The sequence below is a fragment of the Protobothrops mucrosquamatus genome, unplaced genomic scaffold, assembly GCF_001527695.2.
Source record: "Protobothrops mucrosquamatus isolate PMUCROS unplaced genomic scaffold, P.Mucros_1.0 scaffold1, whole genome shotgun sequence".
Lineage (NCBI taxonomy): Eukaryota > Metazoa > Chordata > Lepidosauria > Squamata > Viperidae > Protobothrops > Protobothrops mucrosquamatus.
In genome coordinates, this window is record NW_015386388.1 from 3,175,423 (window position 1) to 3,192,151 (window position 16,729).

The following is a 16,729-nucleotide window of genomic DNA, read 5'->3' on the forward strand; positions in this document are numbered from 1 at the left end:
CAATGTTGAGATACAGAATGATCCAAGCAGGAATTGTTATGATTAGTCCTCTACCGGAGATGGATTTGTCAGATACAGTGTTGTTATAATTTTCTATTTAAAAAAAAAACACCCTTCATTGAATTTTTATTGTATTAAACAGAACCTCTTTTCAGAGCAATGCTGCCTGTTTCTGGGGGAAAAAACATTTCTCTGAAGGTATCTGATGTCAGCATTAGATCTTCTAAATCAGCCACGACTGCAGCCAGTATCTATCAATGTATTAAAGAATCCTGCAACAGTCGTTATAGAATAATTGTAAAATAGGATATAAATATATCCCATTATTCACTTGTAATGCACAGCTAAGATTCACTGAAACCCAGATCTATACAAAAATTTAATGGTCTGCTTAAATATAACCCTAAACCATAATTATTAGTTTTGTGCATTGTGGGAACCATGTAGTATATTATACATTTGATTCATCATATCACCCTTGGTGATAAGGCAGACACCAATGCTGATTCATTTTATGTACAGTATTTGTACAACCCAATCTCTTATATTGGCCTTCCATCAGCTATTAGCTCTTCCTAATATCTGTATTTTTAAGAGTCTTTTGCTTTTTTTCTGTTTTCTTGGTTTTATATTTTTTTACACTTACAGTTTCAGGATTCTTTAGTAGTATAGACATATTAATTACATGATCAATATTTGTCTACGAATCTAGCTTGTGACAGCCCATCCTAGTTGCTTTCAAATATTTGGGCTAAAATCCTTTTACCTGCAGCCAGTATCTTGAAGGGACAAAGCTAGAGAGGGCTAATTAATGCCAAAATACTCAATACAAGCTTGTCTTTCCTAATAAACATTTATATTCTTGACAAAAAAGTTGAAGTAATTGTTTTTTGACTTCCCTTCAGCTACCCAATTATCCTTCGTTTATGAGGAAATTATGGAAATAGCTATTTCCATTCCAGCAGTGAGAAGTATGTTCCCAAAAATTTCAATGCCCAAAGCTTTAAACCTAATATTTTTCAAAGCAGCCTAATAAATAGATAGATACCTATGGCTCTGGTTGACCTTAAATAATCCTTAGAACAATTAAATACAGTTTAACTTGCTTTGAGTCTGCCCAGTTCAAATGAAAGATTGTTGTGTAACAATTTGGTTCACAAATTTCTCTTATTGCAACAGCCCAATTCTTATAGAGTGTCAACTGATGTTTCCCCTTCTGTATGAGTCATTCATTCTTCAAAGAAGGGCTGTGGGGTTTGTTTTTTTTTAAATATACAGTATAACAAGCAAATAGAAAGGATACTGATGTTTTTTGAATTTGGTGTTAGAGATGACTCCTGAGAATACTATGGAGTGCCAAGAAAACAAGCAAACAGATTATGAAACAAATCAACCAAAGTTGTCTATTGGGTCAACCCAGAGTTCTAACTCATGAACTCTTGACACAAATAATCAAATTATCCTATTTCAGACACAATATGTGAAAAGGCTTTAATGTTAGGAAAAATGGAGGGAAAGAGAGCAGGAAGACCAGCAGAAGGCAGTTGGATACACCCAGTGGTGGGATTCAGCTGATTCGCACCACTTTGGCAGAACCGGTAGCTAATTTTTTGTTGCCCAGGCCCAGAATGGACTTCTGGAAGTGGCATCCACACAAAGAACCATATTTGAATCCCACCACTGGATACACCCTTGTAAGACGTGAAACTTAGTGACAGATCATCATGGAGAAAACATAGCAATAATCAATTAATAAACAGGCAGGCAGGTCTCCTTCAGATTTCAAAATATCACTTTGGTTCCAGCCTCTTGGTCCAGAGGATATTTGCCTTCACATGATTCAGAAGATACTTGAATAAATTCCAAGAAGAGTTGGAGAAAGGAAGTGCAAAGATCTCCCACTGCTATAACTATATTGGGTTTTTAAAGGCAAACTAATCCTGGAAGACACCACCTTGGTTGTCTCAAAAATATAGACTACAGATTCCATTCATTTCCACATCAGTTTGTTTTGGAAAATAATTATTTTTCAAACCCTTAAGAAACATAGGTTGTGCAACCAGTTCCTGCCAAAGTAATAATTAAAATAAAACTTTTTTCTAAATTCTTATACATTTGACCCATTTATTGCATTGATAGCAATAAATTAATCTGATAGCCAAGACATAATATTCCTTTCCTGGGCTTGTTGCTCTCCAAATATGTTGAAATTACAATTCCCAGATTTTCAAGCCAGCATGACTTGCACTGTGTTCACTGGGAATTCTGCAGGCTCATGCCCAAGAAATGAGGAAGAAGATGGTAACCTTATCACAAAGGTCCTGATAATGACCTTGTTCTCCTATTCACAAATCCCCAAAGGCTTGTTTTATTCATTCAAGGATAAGATAGTATTACACATTCTTGACTGAAAGTAGGGTAGTAATGTTTTGTTTCTAAACCTTGAACACTATAAAAAGGAGCAGGGGAGGCATTTAATAACTCAGAAGAATAAAAGTATCTTTGCAGACCCACCAACAATTAGAACTCAGCTATAATGTACTTTTATCCAAAAAGGGCCTCAGTAAAGTAGTTAAATTTGCCTGACTACTTCTAAAATTGAGGATCTAATCAGTCATGCATCTTTGTTAAGGCCCAGCTAAATGCGAGGTATGTCTTAGGCATTCTTTTACCCTGATTGGATTCTCATTCCTGCACAAGACAGTTATGAGGCCACAGGAGCTGTGATTATTAAGGTTCAGGGCCAAAATTATTCAGTTACAACTAGTTAACTAAAACCACGCATCTCCTGCACTATTCAGAAGGAGGAGGAGAAGCAAGCTCCATGAATGAATCCTATCCTAGTCCTGAACATCTCCAGAAGAAGTTGAATTAGCAGGCATGTCCTATCCCAATCCTAAGGCAGCATCTCCAGAAAGAGGCTGTTGAAGATCGTTGTTGTTTTTTGTAGCAAATTAATTTTGTTGTTTGATGATACTAGGATAATACCAAGTAGAATCTGAGCCTCTGTCAAAGTCTGTGCTATTATATGTGGAATGTTAGCAATGGCAGTAGTTTTCCAAAATGCAACTGGTATTTTGCACACATATGAAAATATGATGATTATGATATCTAGTAATTGAGTACAAGCCATATAACTTATAACCATAGGAGAAATAAGAAGTGCCAAGAGGGCTATGCATTTTAAACTTCAGGTATTGCTGTCATCTATGTTATAGAGTGTTCTTTCATTTTCTTTCTGGAAAGTGTGGAGCTTTACACCATCTTTCTTTCATTACTCAACAATTCTGTTGTTTTTTTTAAAAAAACAATATGAATCCTTTCCTGTTTACCAGTTCTTTAGTGGAAACAAAGACCAAGATCTCTTTCCTCTTACCAGCCTCATCCACCATGTATTTTAGCCAATTTTCTAAGCTGATTTTGGGGGAACTAATAATTTGAACAATTCATAGTAACTTAATCAGTTTCACAACGCCAACACAATAGTAATTGATTTTCCAATTTAGCAAATTAGCATGCACTTCTCTTTGCAAAAGTTTTGGAAGCATTCAGCATTTCCAACAGCATGTTAGGTTCTCAGATTCAGAACTAAGTTAATTTTATAGCAAAAACAAGAGACATTTATATTAATATTTAGCAGCATTTTTATTTGATGTGTGGTTATATCTAAGAGCACTACAAAATCTGTATCTATCCATCCATCCATCTATCATCTATCAATCTATTTGCCCACTGCAGAAACCCACCCCTGATCAGTTCAGAAGTGTGAAAACAAGGACCTCTTTCCAGAGACACAAGAACATCATGGCACCATCCAATACATCCTGCTTAATTATTGTTTATTTATCTTTTTTTCATGGGAAAAGAAAATTAAATAAGTAACATTGTTGTGGAAGGGAAAACAGGAAATATTTTGATTATTACATAACTTCTTTGTTTTCTCCATTTTGTGCATGTGTAAAGGTTTTCAGTGAGCATTCTCATTTGTTAAGATTTTCTTTGTGCGCAGCTCTTTGTAAACTACCAGCATCCCATTAGAGGAGTCCAACTGCATACTGGGAATGTAGAGAAGAGGTACTAAGTTTGAAAAGCTCAAGGCGTAAGGCTGCTTATCAACGGAGAAAGAGAGCGTGTACATTCTTCTCAACCTGCGTTTCCTCAATACTTGGTCACAGTAGCAGGTCAGCTCTCATCTGGATCCTCACACAAACATCTGGTGACCAGTGCCCCTTCTGTTTGATGGTACACAACAGCAGCACGGTCTCTTTTTTCCAATGAAGGCGTTTTGGCTTTTATTGGTAAGGAAACAAGACGGAACCTCTTGAAAATCAAGGGAAGAATTTTGTTACAAAGTAGGTAGGACTTGCAAAAAAAAAATTGTCCACCCACAAAAAGCTCTGCCCTGAAAAACCAGACCATAAAGCTCTTGAGGAGGCAACCTCTCAATAAAGGGCACTTGAGAGTATGGCAGGTCGATGCAATCTCTACCTCTTACCCTCATGGGCCAGAGCAGAGTGTAAGATGGTCTAGTAACCTGGCAGGGCAGAATTCCCTCAAGTACAAACCAGGTAGGCACATGAGGAATACAGGTGGACCTCCAGGTCTTAATGGCAGTTTTGAATGATATGCCACACAGATGGTTTCGTTGCCTACGGCTCCATCTCCAATATTAAGAACCTCAATATCCAGAGTAAATAAAAACAGTCTCCCAAGCCTAGCATACTTCCCTAAAGTCCTCCTTCTTCCAGTATTTGGGGAAGTCTTGACAAAGCAACCCTTCAAAATGGCACATTGGTATATATAAAGGTGATGCAAAGCTGGGTAGCAGGAGGCATCAGATTTGATTATATTTTCTACTGACATTATGTCTTAGCTGGAGCCATTGCAAGCGTTAGGGTAATTTTGTTTCCAATAAAGAATCTACTTACCATATGGAAGTAGCACAATGTGGGGATCTCAACCATGTCAATTCCCACCACATTTCAAATAACTGGAGATATGGAAGGTATCACAGCTGAGATTTGAGAATATCTGGCTTACATTCATGAAAATAGTAGGAAGAATAGATAGGCATCAAGGGCCAGCAATACTGCTAGTGGCCCTATTTTAACAATGCTGACCACGGAGGATGAATTTCATCACAACTGTATTAGAGTCCCAGTATGAGCCACAGTCCTGGCAGGCACCAAGTATGTAAGACTGCATTTCTTAATATCCCCAATCCTGCTACATATTGAGACTGCTGGGAGTTGGATCTGACACGTCCGGAAAATGCTGGCTTGAGGAAAGCTGTTATAAAAACATTTTTTATATCATTGCTCAATTGTTGGTTTCTTATTCACACAAGCAGACCATTTCTAGGAGGGAAAAAATAATAAAATGCAAGATGTGAATGGCTCCCCCCTCCTTTCCTCTGTTTTACAGATTCATATTTCTGGTTCTGACAAATGAAAAGAAAGCAATGCTCTTTTGGAAACCCACTAGGTTATTTTCGAATTTGATTCTAGAACTGTGTTGTTGTTTTTTTAAAAAAGGGATCGAAGAACACAACCCTCATTATTCTATTCTATACCTTACATATAGTGTAGATGGATCCTGCAGTTCAAGTTTGACTACTTATCCAAATACTTATATAAGTGATCCATAAGTCCATATTCATGAGTAGAAGTGAAGCATTCCAGCAAAATGGATATCCAGCTATTGCTACAGATTATATTTAAAAAATTGACCCATTTTAAAAACTATTGACGTGTTTGAATTTCCACTTTTTTTTAAGTCCAGAGAGTTTAGCCAAAGAAAGTGTGCAGTGTTCCCCTTGAGAGACGAAAAAAAAAGACAACTGCTATACATTTCTTGGTCATGTGACATACGTTGCTTATATGTGCCCTGCTAAATAATGTTGGCTATTGGCTGATGATTTCTGTGTAATAATTATTATTTGTCTAAGTTATTTCATCAGAATGATCAAAGCTCTCAACTGTTAGGCTTTTTGAAGTCCTGTATCCTTGGTGTCATGATGCAACTATTTGTAACTAGAAAGAAAATGAGTGAAAAGCATAATCACACATTGATCAAGTGAAGTCATGGCACAGCAGATACCTTTTTTTTTTTATAACACACAGCTGCAGAAAAGGCTGCTTACCTAGGACAAGACTTCACCAAGCCATGTGCTGAACAGAGAAATTTTGAAACAGGTGAAATCATGTACTACCTCTTCCCCTACACACAAAGTAGCTGTGTACATACCTTTATAGCTAGCTGATCTGGCTGCAGAAGCAGATGCCTTGCCTGCAGCTTCTGCTGTTCCTGCTTTCTCTGAATCAAGGTGATTATGAATGTTTTCTTTGTGTCCTTTTCTGAATTTTTGCTGCAACATTTCAATTGGAATTTTCCATTTCTGAACAGGCCCCATAAAAGAATCTTACAAGAGCAGTAAAAATGGTAATGGCTTAAAACTTCAGAATATTGACCCTTCTTTCCATCCCTCCCTTTGTACTTAATGTACTAATAGATTCCTGCAAATAAGAAAAATATTTGTTTAAAAAACTTTTAACCAGATGGAATACTACATGAACAAAAACCTGTTTGAATATGGTTAAAAGAACAGATAATTTTGGATATAAAGGGGCTCTATACTAAGAGGGATAAGATATATAACGAGTATAGTATTTTTTACAATATATGAAATGTAGAAATATTGGGATGATATAGGTAAATGAAAAGTTTAAAATTTAAAAGTAATTAATTTGAAGAGAACTAGGACTGAGGAATGACCAAAATAGTGAGGGGAAATTAAGCTTAAACAAAAAATTTTGAAAACAGGATATATAGTGACTTAACAAGATAACTTTTACAAATATAAGTGAAATATAAGCCAATCAAAAAAGATGTTATATGCAGATGTTATAACATACATAAGTAGTATAGTATCCTTATAACACATGAAATATGAAAATATTGGGATGGTGTATGTAAATGGAAAGCTTGGATATTTAGATAATCAGTATTGAAAAAATTATGACTGATAAAAATGGTTTGAATATTAAGGGGAAACTAAGCATAAATAAGAATTATGAAAATAGGATGCATGATGAACTAATAAGGGTTTTTATAAATACAAGTTGATTAGAAAAAATGTCATATATGGACATTATTATTATTTGTACAAACATGAAAAAATGCCTATATTTAATCATTTATGCATTGAAAATATTAAGAATTATTCTGTTGACGAAGAAGAATACTATCGGAAGAATGGAAGATCAAAGAAATATACTACTAATTAATACACTAATTATGGAATTATAAAATTAATCATTATTGACTGTTAGTTATTATTGATTGGTTTTTTTAATATATGAACCAAGACAACAGCTGTTCACTAGGCACTAGGGATTGTGATTGTAAAATCAGTAAAATATATTTTAAAAAAATAAAAAAGTTTTTGATGTGAAGCATTGGAGAGAGAACTCAGCAGTGATTATCAACGTGTGTGTTCAAAGAAAAGAGTATGAATTTGGGATAATTTGCACATGAATAACAGGCTCGCATGTCTTCTAGTACTTAATTATTATTATTATTATTATTATTCTGCCTCCCCAAAACCTAGAATTGCATAGGACAACTCCTAAAAGCCCAACACAATTAGTGGGAGCCAGGTTGGGGAAGTTTACTCTTGACTCCACTAATTTGGGGCTGCAGCAAAATCCTTGTGACAACAAAAGAAAACAACAATCATCTCATTTCCAATTCTTGGCATCCTTGGAACATTATAGGATGAGAACTTTCTCCATGGACTAGTACAAGTTGAGAGCTATGAGGTGTTGCAAAGTCTGACTGTGATGGTGCCTCCATTGCAGGACTGAGAAATAACCAATACATAACATGGCACTATTCCATACATTGATTGTGCCAATGAATTCAACCATGGCTATGATTTATGATTACTTGTGTTTTTTCATTGCTCAGGAATGAAAGAGAGGCCTTTTATATAAGCAAGGCCTTACCTCCTTAAGTCTTTTAAAAATTTCATTCTTTGTTTAATAACAGTCTCTTCAGCCTTTGTGCATTCAAGCATCTAGCAGACAAGATCCACCGGAAGTAGATGTAAAACCTATCTACTCCAATGGACAATGGTTTTCTGGGGATTTGTAAGGGTGAAAGGGTTATTCATTTTGGTCACACTACAGTGCTAATTGTAGATGACTCTTCTGACTTCTTCTGCTTGCTGGGCAAGGACTTGAGATACTCTAAGTGTCGCCGGGCATCCTCTTGATTCTGCCGGACATAGTAGATTAAATATGAGATCACCATGGCGAACCAGCCGAACATGGTGACCAACATGGCGATGTCTGTGGTCTTTTTATAGATGTTGCAGAAATCTATGTCTCCAATCAACTGCAGAAAAGGCTTGCCAATATGCTCTTTCCGTGCAGAGGCATCACACACAATCCCATCAGAGGTACCAGCAACCAGCTCTACTCTCTCAATGAGCTGCTGGAGTGTGCAGTCACATAGCCAAGGATTGTTGGACAAGTTGGCTTTGGCTTTTAGTGAACTGAAGACATCTTTATTGACTGACACTAGCTTGTTAGAAGACAAGTCCAGTGAATGCAGGTTCTCTGACAAGCCCTTAAAGACTCCAACTTCCATGCGACTTATAACATTGTGGGACAAGTCTAGTTCTACTAGAAGTGGCAAATGTTGGAAGGCGTCATTGGGCAGGAAAGAAATCTGGTTATAATCCAAGTATAACTTGTTGGTATCATTGGGTATATCTTTTGGGATAACTGTAAGTTGAGCTTTACTGCAGCGGAAAGTTTTGAAGCCATCTTCAGTAGAGGGGTAACACCCCTTGGGAAAAGTGGTGGCTGAGTGGAAACAAAAGGCCATCAGAACAAAACTCTGGAGGAGGAGCCACATGGCAACTGAGTGGTAGAGGAACCAGTCCAGAAAAGGCATATTGGGGCACCCGGTAACAGTGTATCCACTCTGTCATCTGTTCCTTCCAGTACTTTCTCTGTTTCTTAGGAAGTCTTGGAGAATATGACTTAGGGAGTGCTATCTGTGAAAGACAGAACAGGCGGGGGAAAGCTAGGTATGAACCAACACTTTAGAATTTCCACCATCCAAACAAAAGGTACGTGGTCTGGGTATATTGTCTATATTAATGCAGAATTGATTCACATTGGACAAAGCTGAACTGCAAGAGTGGAAAATATTTCCCACCAATTGAAGTGTATCTCATTACATTCACAAAAAGGCTAAGTCACCTCCCATAATTAATTGGGTACCTGGAGCTGTGATCATGTACATTCATCCCATTCCATATGCCCCTTTAATCAAGGCTTACCCAAGATTGAACCTGTTATGTGAACCCAATTGCTATTTTTTATTAACAGAAATTTTAACTACAATTTGAAACATGGGTTCACATTCTAAATTATGCTAATCAGGGAGATTGGCTGTTCCTAGTTTGAAAGACACATGATGTTTTAGGAAAACTTAGGACTTTGATGGGAAAGGACTAATGTCTTGTGGGACAGGACTAAGATAGTAAAGAGCACTGTCCCAGTCATTGAATAGCATGAATTAGTGTAACATGCACTCAGTAAGTAAGATAAATAAAATATATGTGCAAGTGCATGGGAGGCACCCCCATGTACTCTGTTAATTTACAGACAATTTATCTGTCTATTACACTTTTTCAGCAAAACACCCAAAACACCCAAAGCAACTATAGATGCAGATATGTAACTACTTATTTTTCTAATATACCTAATGCACATTTTCCAACTTAACTTGAGAACCTGTGAAGTTCCCATATACATATTAAGAGGATCTCCTTGTTCTTGTCCATATTTAGCCCACGGAGGTTCACTGGATGATTTTGGGCCCATCACTTTCTCCCAGCCCAACCTACCTCATATGGTTGCTGTTGTGGGGAATAACAGAAGGAAAGAACACTATGCATGCCAACTCCTATTAAAAAGATGGGAGATGACAAAGGTTGGTAGGTAGGCAGGCAGGCAGGCCGGTAGATGATACACAGGCAGATAGGTAGAATGAGACTATAATTCTGTTAACAATGCCATATTATAAAATGCAAGCTTCTCGCAAGATCACTGACTACTAAATTCCACACCAGAGTATTGAATTCTACCACCAAGCAGATGACAAACCCTGTCCCAGGTGCAGATGAAATCTACATCAGCTCAGGTGACTAGACCAGGAATTGAGAGCATGACCCAAATCAGCCATTAACTGTTGTTCAGGCTCCAGAGTAGAGATCTCAATTCTTTTTGACAGAAGAATTAGCTGGCTTGAAGAAAGCATAGTGTAGGCAGCCTGTTAGAACAGCCAAAGATTAGCACAATGTAACTGCAACGTGAATCCATTGTGGTAACGACCAGGAAGTAAAGCATTGCACATCCACTATGGTACAAAGATTTTCTCTATGACATCCAGAACATATTTTGTCAGGGCGCTTCAGTTATCCACTCCACTTCCCAATTGGGTACAAGGGACTGTTATAAGGACCCCACTCGGCATACTCAAAAGTATCATTCTGAGAGGAAGCAGAAGACTTTTAACAGGTTAGAGAGAAAGAAATTTGGAATTCTGAAAGCATTTTGTGAATAGTTATTTTTTCAAAGATCTGCCATGGGTACACTTCACAAACTGGTTGCCATGATGAATCACATCAGTCCCAAAACAGAAGGTTATATTTTGCACCATCATCTCTGGTCCTACAGAATGTTTATTATTACAATTTAGGACTATCCTTTTTTTTTCTGAGCAGGTGGCAGTCACCTGCTACTCTGCTTTGCAACATGTCCGATTCCCATTTAACTTCAATTTAAGTTAAATAATCTTTTTTAAAAATCAGTTGCACAAGAGCCTGGATAGTCTGTACAGATATGAGGAAGATGTCTGAACACACTACTTATGGAGTAGGCTTTGTATTTAAAATAGATGGATCTATTGGAAAGACACGTCCTTTATTTGGGGAGCTTACAGATGATGTATTATACAAGAAAAAAATGATTAGACCATTGCTTCTGAGTATCTTCCTTGTCCCATTCTGACATACCTTAAACAAAGAAATAAGGGATAAGGCTCCCTCCCTCCAAGTAACACAATCCAACTATGTCTGAACAAGAAAGACTGTAGTTTGGAAAAAAAACTGTAAGAGAGGTACATATAGACTTGAAAAGTTTAGGTGATTCATTCTATATGTTGTAAATTCCAAAATAAATTCTGAAAGGGAAAAGAAACCCAATCAGATGAGTTGGGGTTGAGTTGGGGAAGGCAACCATTAGCAGAAAAAGGAAACCTGCTAAGAGGTAGACCCAGTTCCATTGGCATCAAATAAGCTGTTTGTGAAATATACCCATGTAGCAGTTTCAACCTTTGTCCTGCACGGAAATGTCACTGCCTATCAAGTAACCAAGTGCATCTCTCTTGTCTGAATTAAGCTTTAATGTGTTTACCCTCTTTTGAGCTATTATAAACACCAGGTATCAGTTCAGAAGTTGGAACAACTTTACTGGATTTCAATGGGAAAGAGAAAGATAACTGGGTGTCATCACCATATGAATGGCTTGCAAACTCTCCAGGTGGTTTCACCTGTATGTTAAATTGCCTAGAGATAAGATGGAACAGCAGAATCAACAGAAACAGGCGTTTGCCGTCCAGTTCTGAATATGAATCATTCATTAATATGTACAAAACAATCTCTGACGCACAACTGTAAATCAGATTGAAATGTCTGTCATATGAGCATCATTCAAAATATTTTTTATAATTAGCAAGTAAATAAAATAATAAATATAATAAACAGAAAAATCACCATATCCATCTCAGAAGTTGTTTTCTCCCCCCCCCTTTTTTTTTTTTTTTTAAATGTGGAAAGTAATATCTAATGATCCAACTTCATCCTAAATTGCCAGAAGTTTTAGCCTTGGAAAGGGAAGATTTAAAAGGGGAAATCTTGCATATTTGGTTGAATTCTCTAATACAGTGGTACATCGGGGCTCATCGTTAACTGGTTCCAGGAGGCGCAATGAGTACCAAAAACAATGTGTACCAAACACATTTTTCCCAAAAGGAATAATGTAGTGAGTTACAAGGCAGCCAACACCAATAAGTTCTAGCTTGTGCATTGAGTACCAAACAAATGATGAGTACCGGGACAAAATTTTCAAATCAGAATGTATTGAGTACCAAATTTGATGAGTTTCAGTGCAGTTGAGTACCAAGGTACCACTGTACTTGATGCATATACCATGCTAAGCCATGCCTTGTTATATAGTTAGTTGAATATGCCACATATTTTGATTTATATTTTTGCATCATACAAAGAAATGAAAGTATGATTTATCAACTACCATACAGGTAGTCCTCGATTTCCAACCACAATTGAGCCCAACATTTCTGCTACTAAGTGAGACATTTGTTAAGTGAGTTTTACCCCACTTTGTGACTTTTCTTGCCACATTTGTTGAGTGAATCACTTCAGCTGTTAAGTTAGTAACACAATTGTTAAGTGAATCTGGATTCCCCATTGACTTTGCTTGTCAGAAGGTCACAAAAGAGGGTCACTTGACCCCCAGGAACATTGGAAACCATCATACATATGAACCAATTGCCAAGCATCTGAATGTTGATCCCGGGACCGTAGGGATGCTGCCAAGATCATAAGTATGAACAACAGTTATAAGTCACTTTTTTCAATGGTATTGTAACTTCAAACAGTCGTTAAATGAACTATTATAAGTTGAAGACTACCTGCATTTGTTTCCATATATTGCACCAAAACCAAATAAATTAGACTTAAGGGTTAATGCTGCATATTTTCTTTGTAATCAGGAATTAGGGGCGAAAGCTCACTCTCAATGCACCTCACTAAATACTAGCTTCTTCTTGTACATCTTTATATTTTCACCTCTAAGGATGCTTAGAATATTTGTAACTTTTCTTTTAAAAAAGGAAGGAAAGAATGTGTGTACAACATAGTCAGGAAGCAAAATGTTATGGCAGATACTGTACTTTTTTAATGAATATTATGCAGTCGATGGAACAGTCTAAATGGCTTTTCCAGATCTACTCAATGGATCTTTGGAGAGGTCCTATAGACTTCCCCCCCCCCCAAAAAAAAAGGTCTTGCAGCAGAACTATAAAAGGTCTAGAATTCCATCAAAGTAGTGAAACAAAGTTGTTTGGGTCTTTCCTCCCTTTCAGGAAAATGGAATTTTTGCCAAAAAAGGCAATCCTATTAAACAATGAAAGGGATTCAATTTTAGCCTTTATAAATGATGGACTGATTGATGAGGAAATCCCTGCCTATGATAGACTAGCCAATTAACCACTCTGGTTACCAAGGAGACTTGGAGCAAGCCCCTTCGAAATTAATATACATTAAGGGACTTTAGGTCTAGGAAATTGTCGCTTTCACACGTAAAGTATACTGCACTTCCTTGTTTTCAAGACAGTAGCTAAAGAGACCTTAGCCAGTCAGGGCAACCATTTGCAGAAGAGCTATGATATAATTCAGTCTGAGGAACTGAAGCTACTGACAAAGTAATGGAGCAAGTTGGAGCTTGAGTGGGTAAGCACAGCCTTGTAGTGAAGAGCGCAGGAGCTAGAACTAGAGTGGCTGCCAGTGTTAAAGGGGAAACGGAGAGTATTTTGTGGATCAGTGTTTCTCAACTGCAGCAATTTTCAGTTGGCTGGATTTCAGCTCCCAGAATTCCCAAGTCAGCATGCTGCCTGGAGAATTCTGGGAGTTGAAGGCCACACATAATTGCTCAGGTTAAGAAACACTTCTGTGGATTCTATTCATTTTGATGGAAGACTATTGGCCAAATGAGAAATCTTCATTAAATTCTTTTTTTTTTTTAAAAAAAGCAACATTTCAGCTACAATAGAAAGTGTGTTAGCCTGGCCCTTTGCTTTTGGACGAATGCATAAATAGGAACAGTAGAAAAACTTCTAGTAACTAAGCCTACCAGATCTGAGCTACTAAACTCCTGATGACCAAGGGCTTACTATATAACCCCTTGGCTGCCCTTTCGGGATCAATTGGATTTTGCAGCTTGTAATTGATAGCCTTTGTCTGATCAGCACTGATGAGTCAGAATGGCTTTCATCTTATCAGGTAATACTACTTAGAGAGTTCAGATCTGGAATTGGCCCATTTTTTAAGCTTTTCAGAGCCTTAGTGTGCCACAAATATTAGGAAGGCAGAAAATCAGCTAAATGCTTATATGTACCTATTCAAAGGTGAGCCACAAACAAGTACCAGTGTAGCTGCCAGATTTTTAGGTTTTAATTTACATTTTGTAGAGTCAGGTGAACAGACATTCAGCTAAAATAGGTTTATTTTTCTGGGATTAGGTCCCTCAGCAGGTGATATTATCCCTTTGAAGCCATTATTAAATGTATACATCCTCTAGTAATTTAGTTCTAAACATTTAACTAGGTTTATTTATAATGTTTATTGCAACAAATGGTATGCCACTGCATGTCCAGAGATATGGAGTGGCTTTCCATATCAAAAGAATAAGATTAAGAGCAAAATGCAATAAATACAATTATAATCAATCTATCCAATGTGCCATCATATTGGGGGTAGCATGATCTTACTCATCTCCAAATGCCTTCCTGAAGAGCCATGTTTTTACAGGTAGGAGGGGATGGTCCAGATATGCAGGGATAAGCTGTCCGAAAGGAGGAAGGTCATCACTGAGAAGGCTGGAGCCCAGAATCCCTGAAGATAGCAGCAGTAGAGTCAGAACATATATAAATCTAGCAAGCATCCTAACTGAGTAATACGAAACTACTAAGACAGAATACTATGTATGCAAAGGGAAAAGCAGCAGGTAACGAGAATGGCAGAACTGTCCAAATAGCTACTGATGTCCTACTTGATGCCAGCATGTGAAGTGTCCTCAGTAACACTATCATCTATCGTAATGATGATAATGTCAATGATACCATGCCTCACTCCACTCTCTTCTTGGAGACACAAGGGAAGAGATTAGTACTTTAGACCTACTAAAGGCAGTAGGTATTTCGTAATAGTAGATATACAATAGTTCTTGACTTTTCATCTTGTGAAATCTCAATGTGCATGCTGGGTTTACGGGAGGAGCAATTTTATTGCTTCATTCCTATCTCTCAGAATTCTGCTTAAATTTCCTTCCACTGAGAGGAAGAGGGAAAAGAAATGAAGGAGATAAATGTCTGTATACTGAGACATATCGGGACTCAAAGATTGTCCCTCAGTCTGGGCCTCTAGGAATGATGAGTGCACCATAACATTTTGAAGATACCGAATCAGAAGTCTGAAAATTATGGGCACAAAGTAGAGCAGGAGTGTCAAACTGCCAGCCTGCAGGCCGGATGCGTCATAGCAAAACCGCGTCCAACCCATTGCTGGCAATGGAAAAAAGTCGCAATATGTCACGACACATCATGTGACGTTGCGACTTTGACACCCCTGAGGTAGAGTGATCATTGGAGTGCATATAATTTCAACTGCTCATGTGTCTAAATCACATGAGCTGACCAGGATCCTGATGTTTATAGGACCATCTTTTCTCATGTGGTCCTGCTCAAATAATATGAGGCCATTCTCTAAATAATATGAAGCCATTCTCTTTCCAAAAGTATAGTGGGCTGGAATTTATGTGTAATTCTTTCCCAAGAAAGCTTTGTCTGCTACATTAATGTCCTTTCACTGTCAAAACCTTGTCCAAGTTTTTTCTAGGATTCCATCTAAGATATATCTGAATTGATGATTTAACAAAGTGATGACAGTAAAAGCAACCCCATTCAGAAATAACTCCCATTCTTTCTCAATCATTTGCCTTCTAGATCAGGAGTGTCAAACTGCCAGCTCGCAGGCCAGATGCATCATAACGAAACCGCACCCACCCCATTGCCAGCAATGGCAAAAAGGTTGTGATACGTCGCAACACGTTATGTGACGTTGCGAGTTTGACACCCTTGTTCTAGATGTTATTTGACTATAATCCTAGAATTCTCTAGCTAACATGGCTATGCTAGTTGGGATTATGGGATACCAAAAAGGAGGTGGTTGATGTGAAGCATTGCAACCTAATTACTTCTTTTGTACTACCCGGTACCAGCCCTGGTATCTCTTTATAAATGTTGTAAATTACCTTGGGAGCTTTTTGAACAAAAGGGAGGCAATTGAAATGTTTTAGATAGATTTGCACTGAACATTTAGAATTTCCCTAAATTCTTACTGTCTGAGCTAGCTTTTAATAAGCCCCTGAGCAGCAACATGAGCTTTGCTTAATATACATGATATGCAAAACCTTATTTCTGCAAGTGTTGTCAAGAAGCTGATCCAAGGGATGCTCTTTTTACACAAAGTAGCCATTGTGCACAGCTCCAGAGGAGTCGATATAGAAAGCATCCATATCTCCTGGAGTGCTTGTCCTATGACATTTCCAAACTTCTAGACCGCAGCATGCATACCTCTACTGATTTATTTTGCTTGTTGTTTTTTAAGCCTAACTTCAGAACACATCTAACTGCAGATTGTGGTGTAGCAGAGCAAAACCATCACTTACACACCCCTTTTCTATTTTTTGATGATGATGCTGTTCTGATGTCATCTTTCTTCTAATCTGCAGAAAGGAAGTCCTCTGCAATAAAATAAGGAGGTCTTTTTCTTAAAAAAAAATCTAAAGTAATA

At 37.5% G+C, this 16,729-nt stretch overlaps 1 protein-coding gene across 1 annotated transcript; it reads right to left on the bottom strand.

Annotated features, from left to right (window-relative positions):
* Positions 1–8,153: 8,153 nt before the first annotated feature.
* LRRC3C (leucine rich repeat containing 3C) lies at positions 8,154–8,961 on the bottom strand. The gene has a single exon (XM_015832312.1). It carries the CDS (start codon positions 8,959–8,961, stop codon positions 8,179–8,181), a length of 783 nt encoding a protein of 260 aa, XP_015687798.1. The 3' UTR covers positions 8,154–8,178.
* Positions 8,962–16,729: the final 7,768 nt, after the last annotated feature.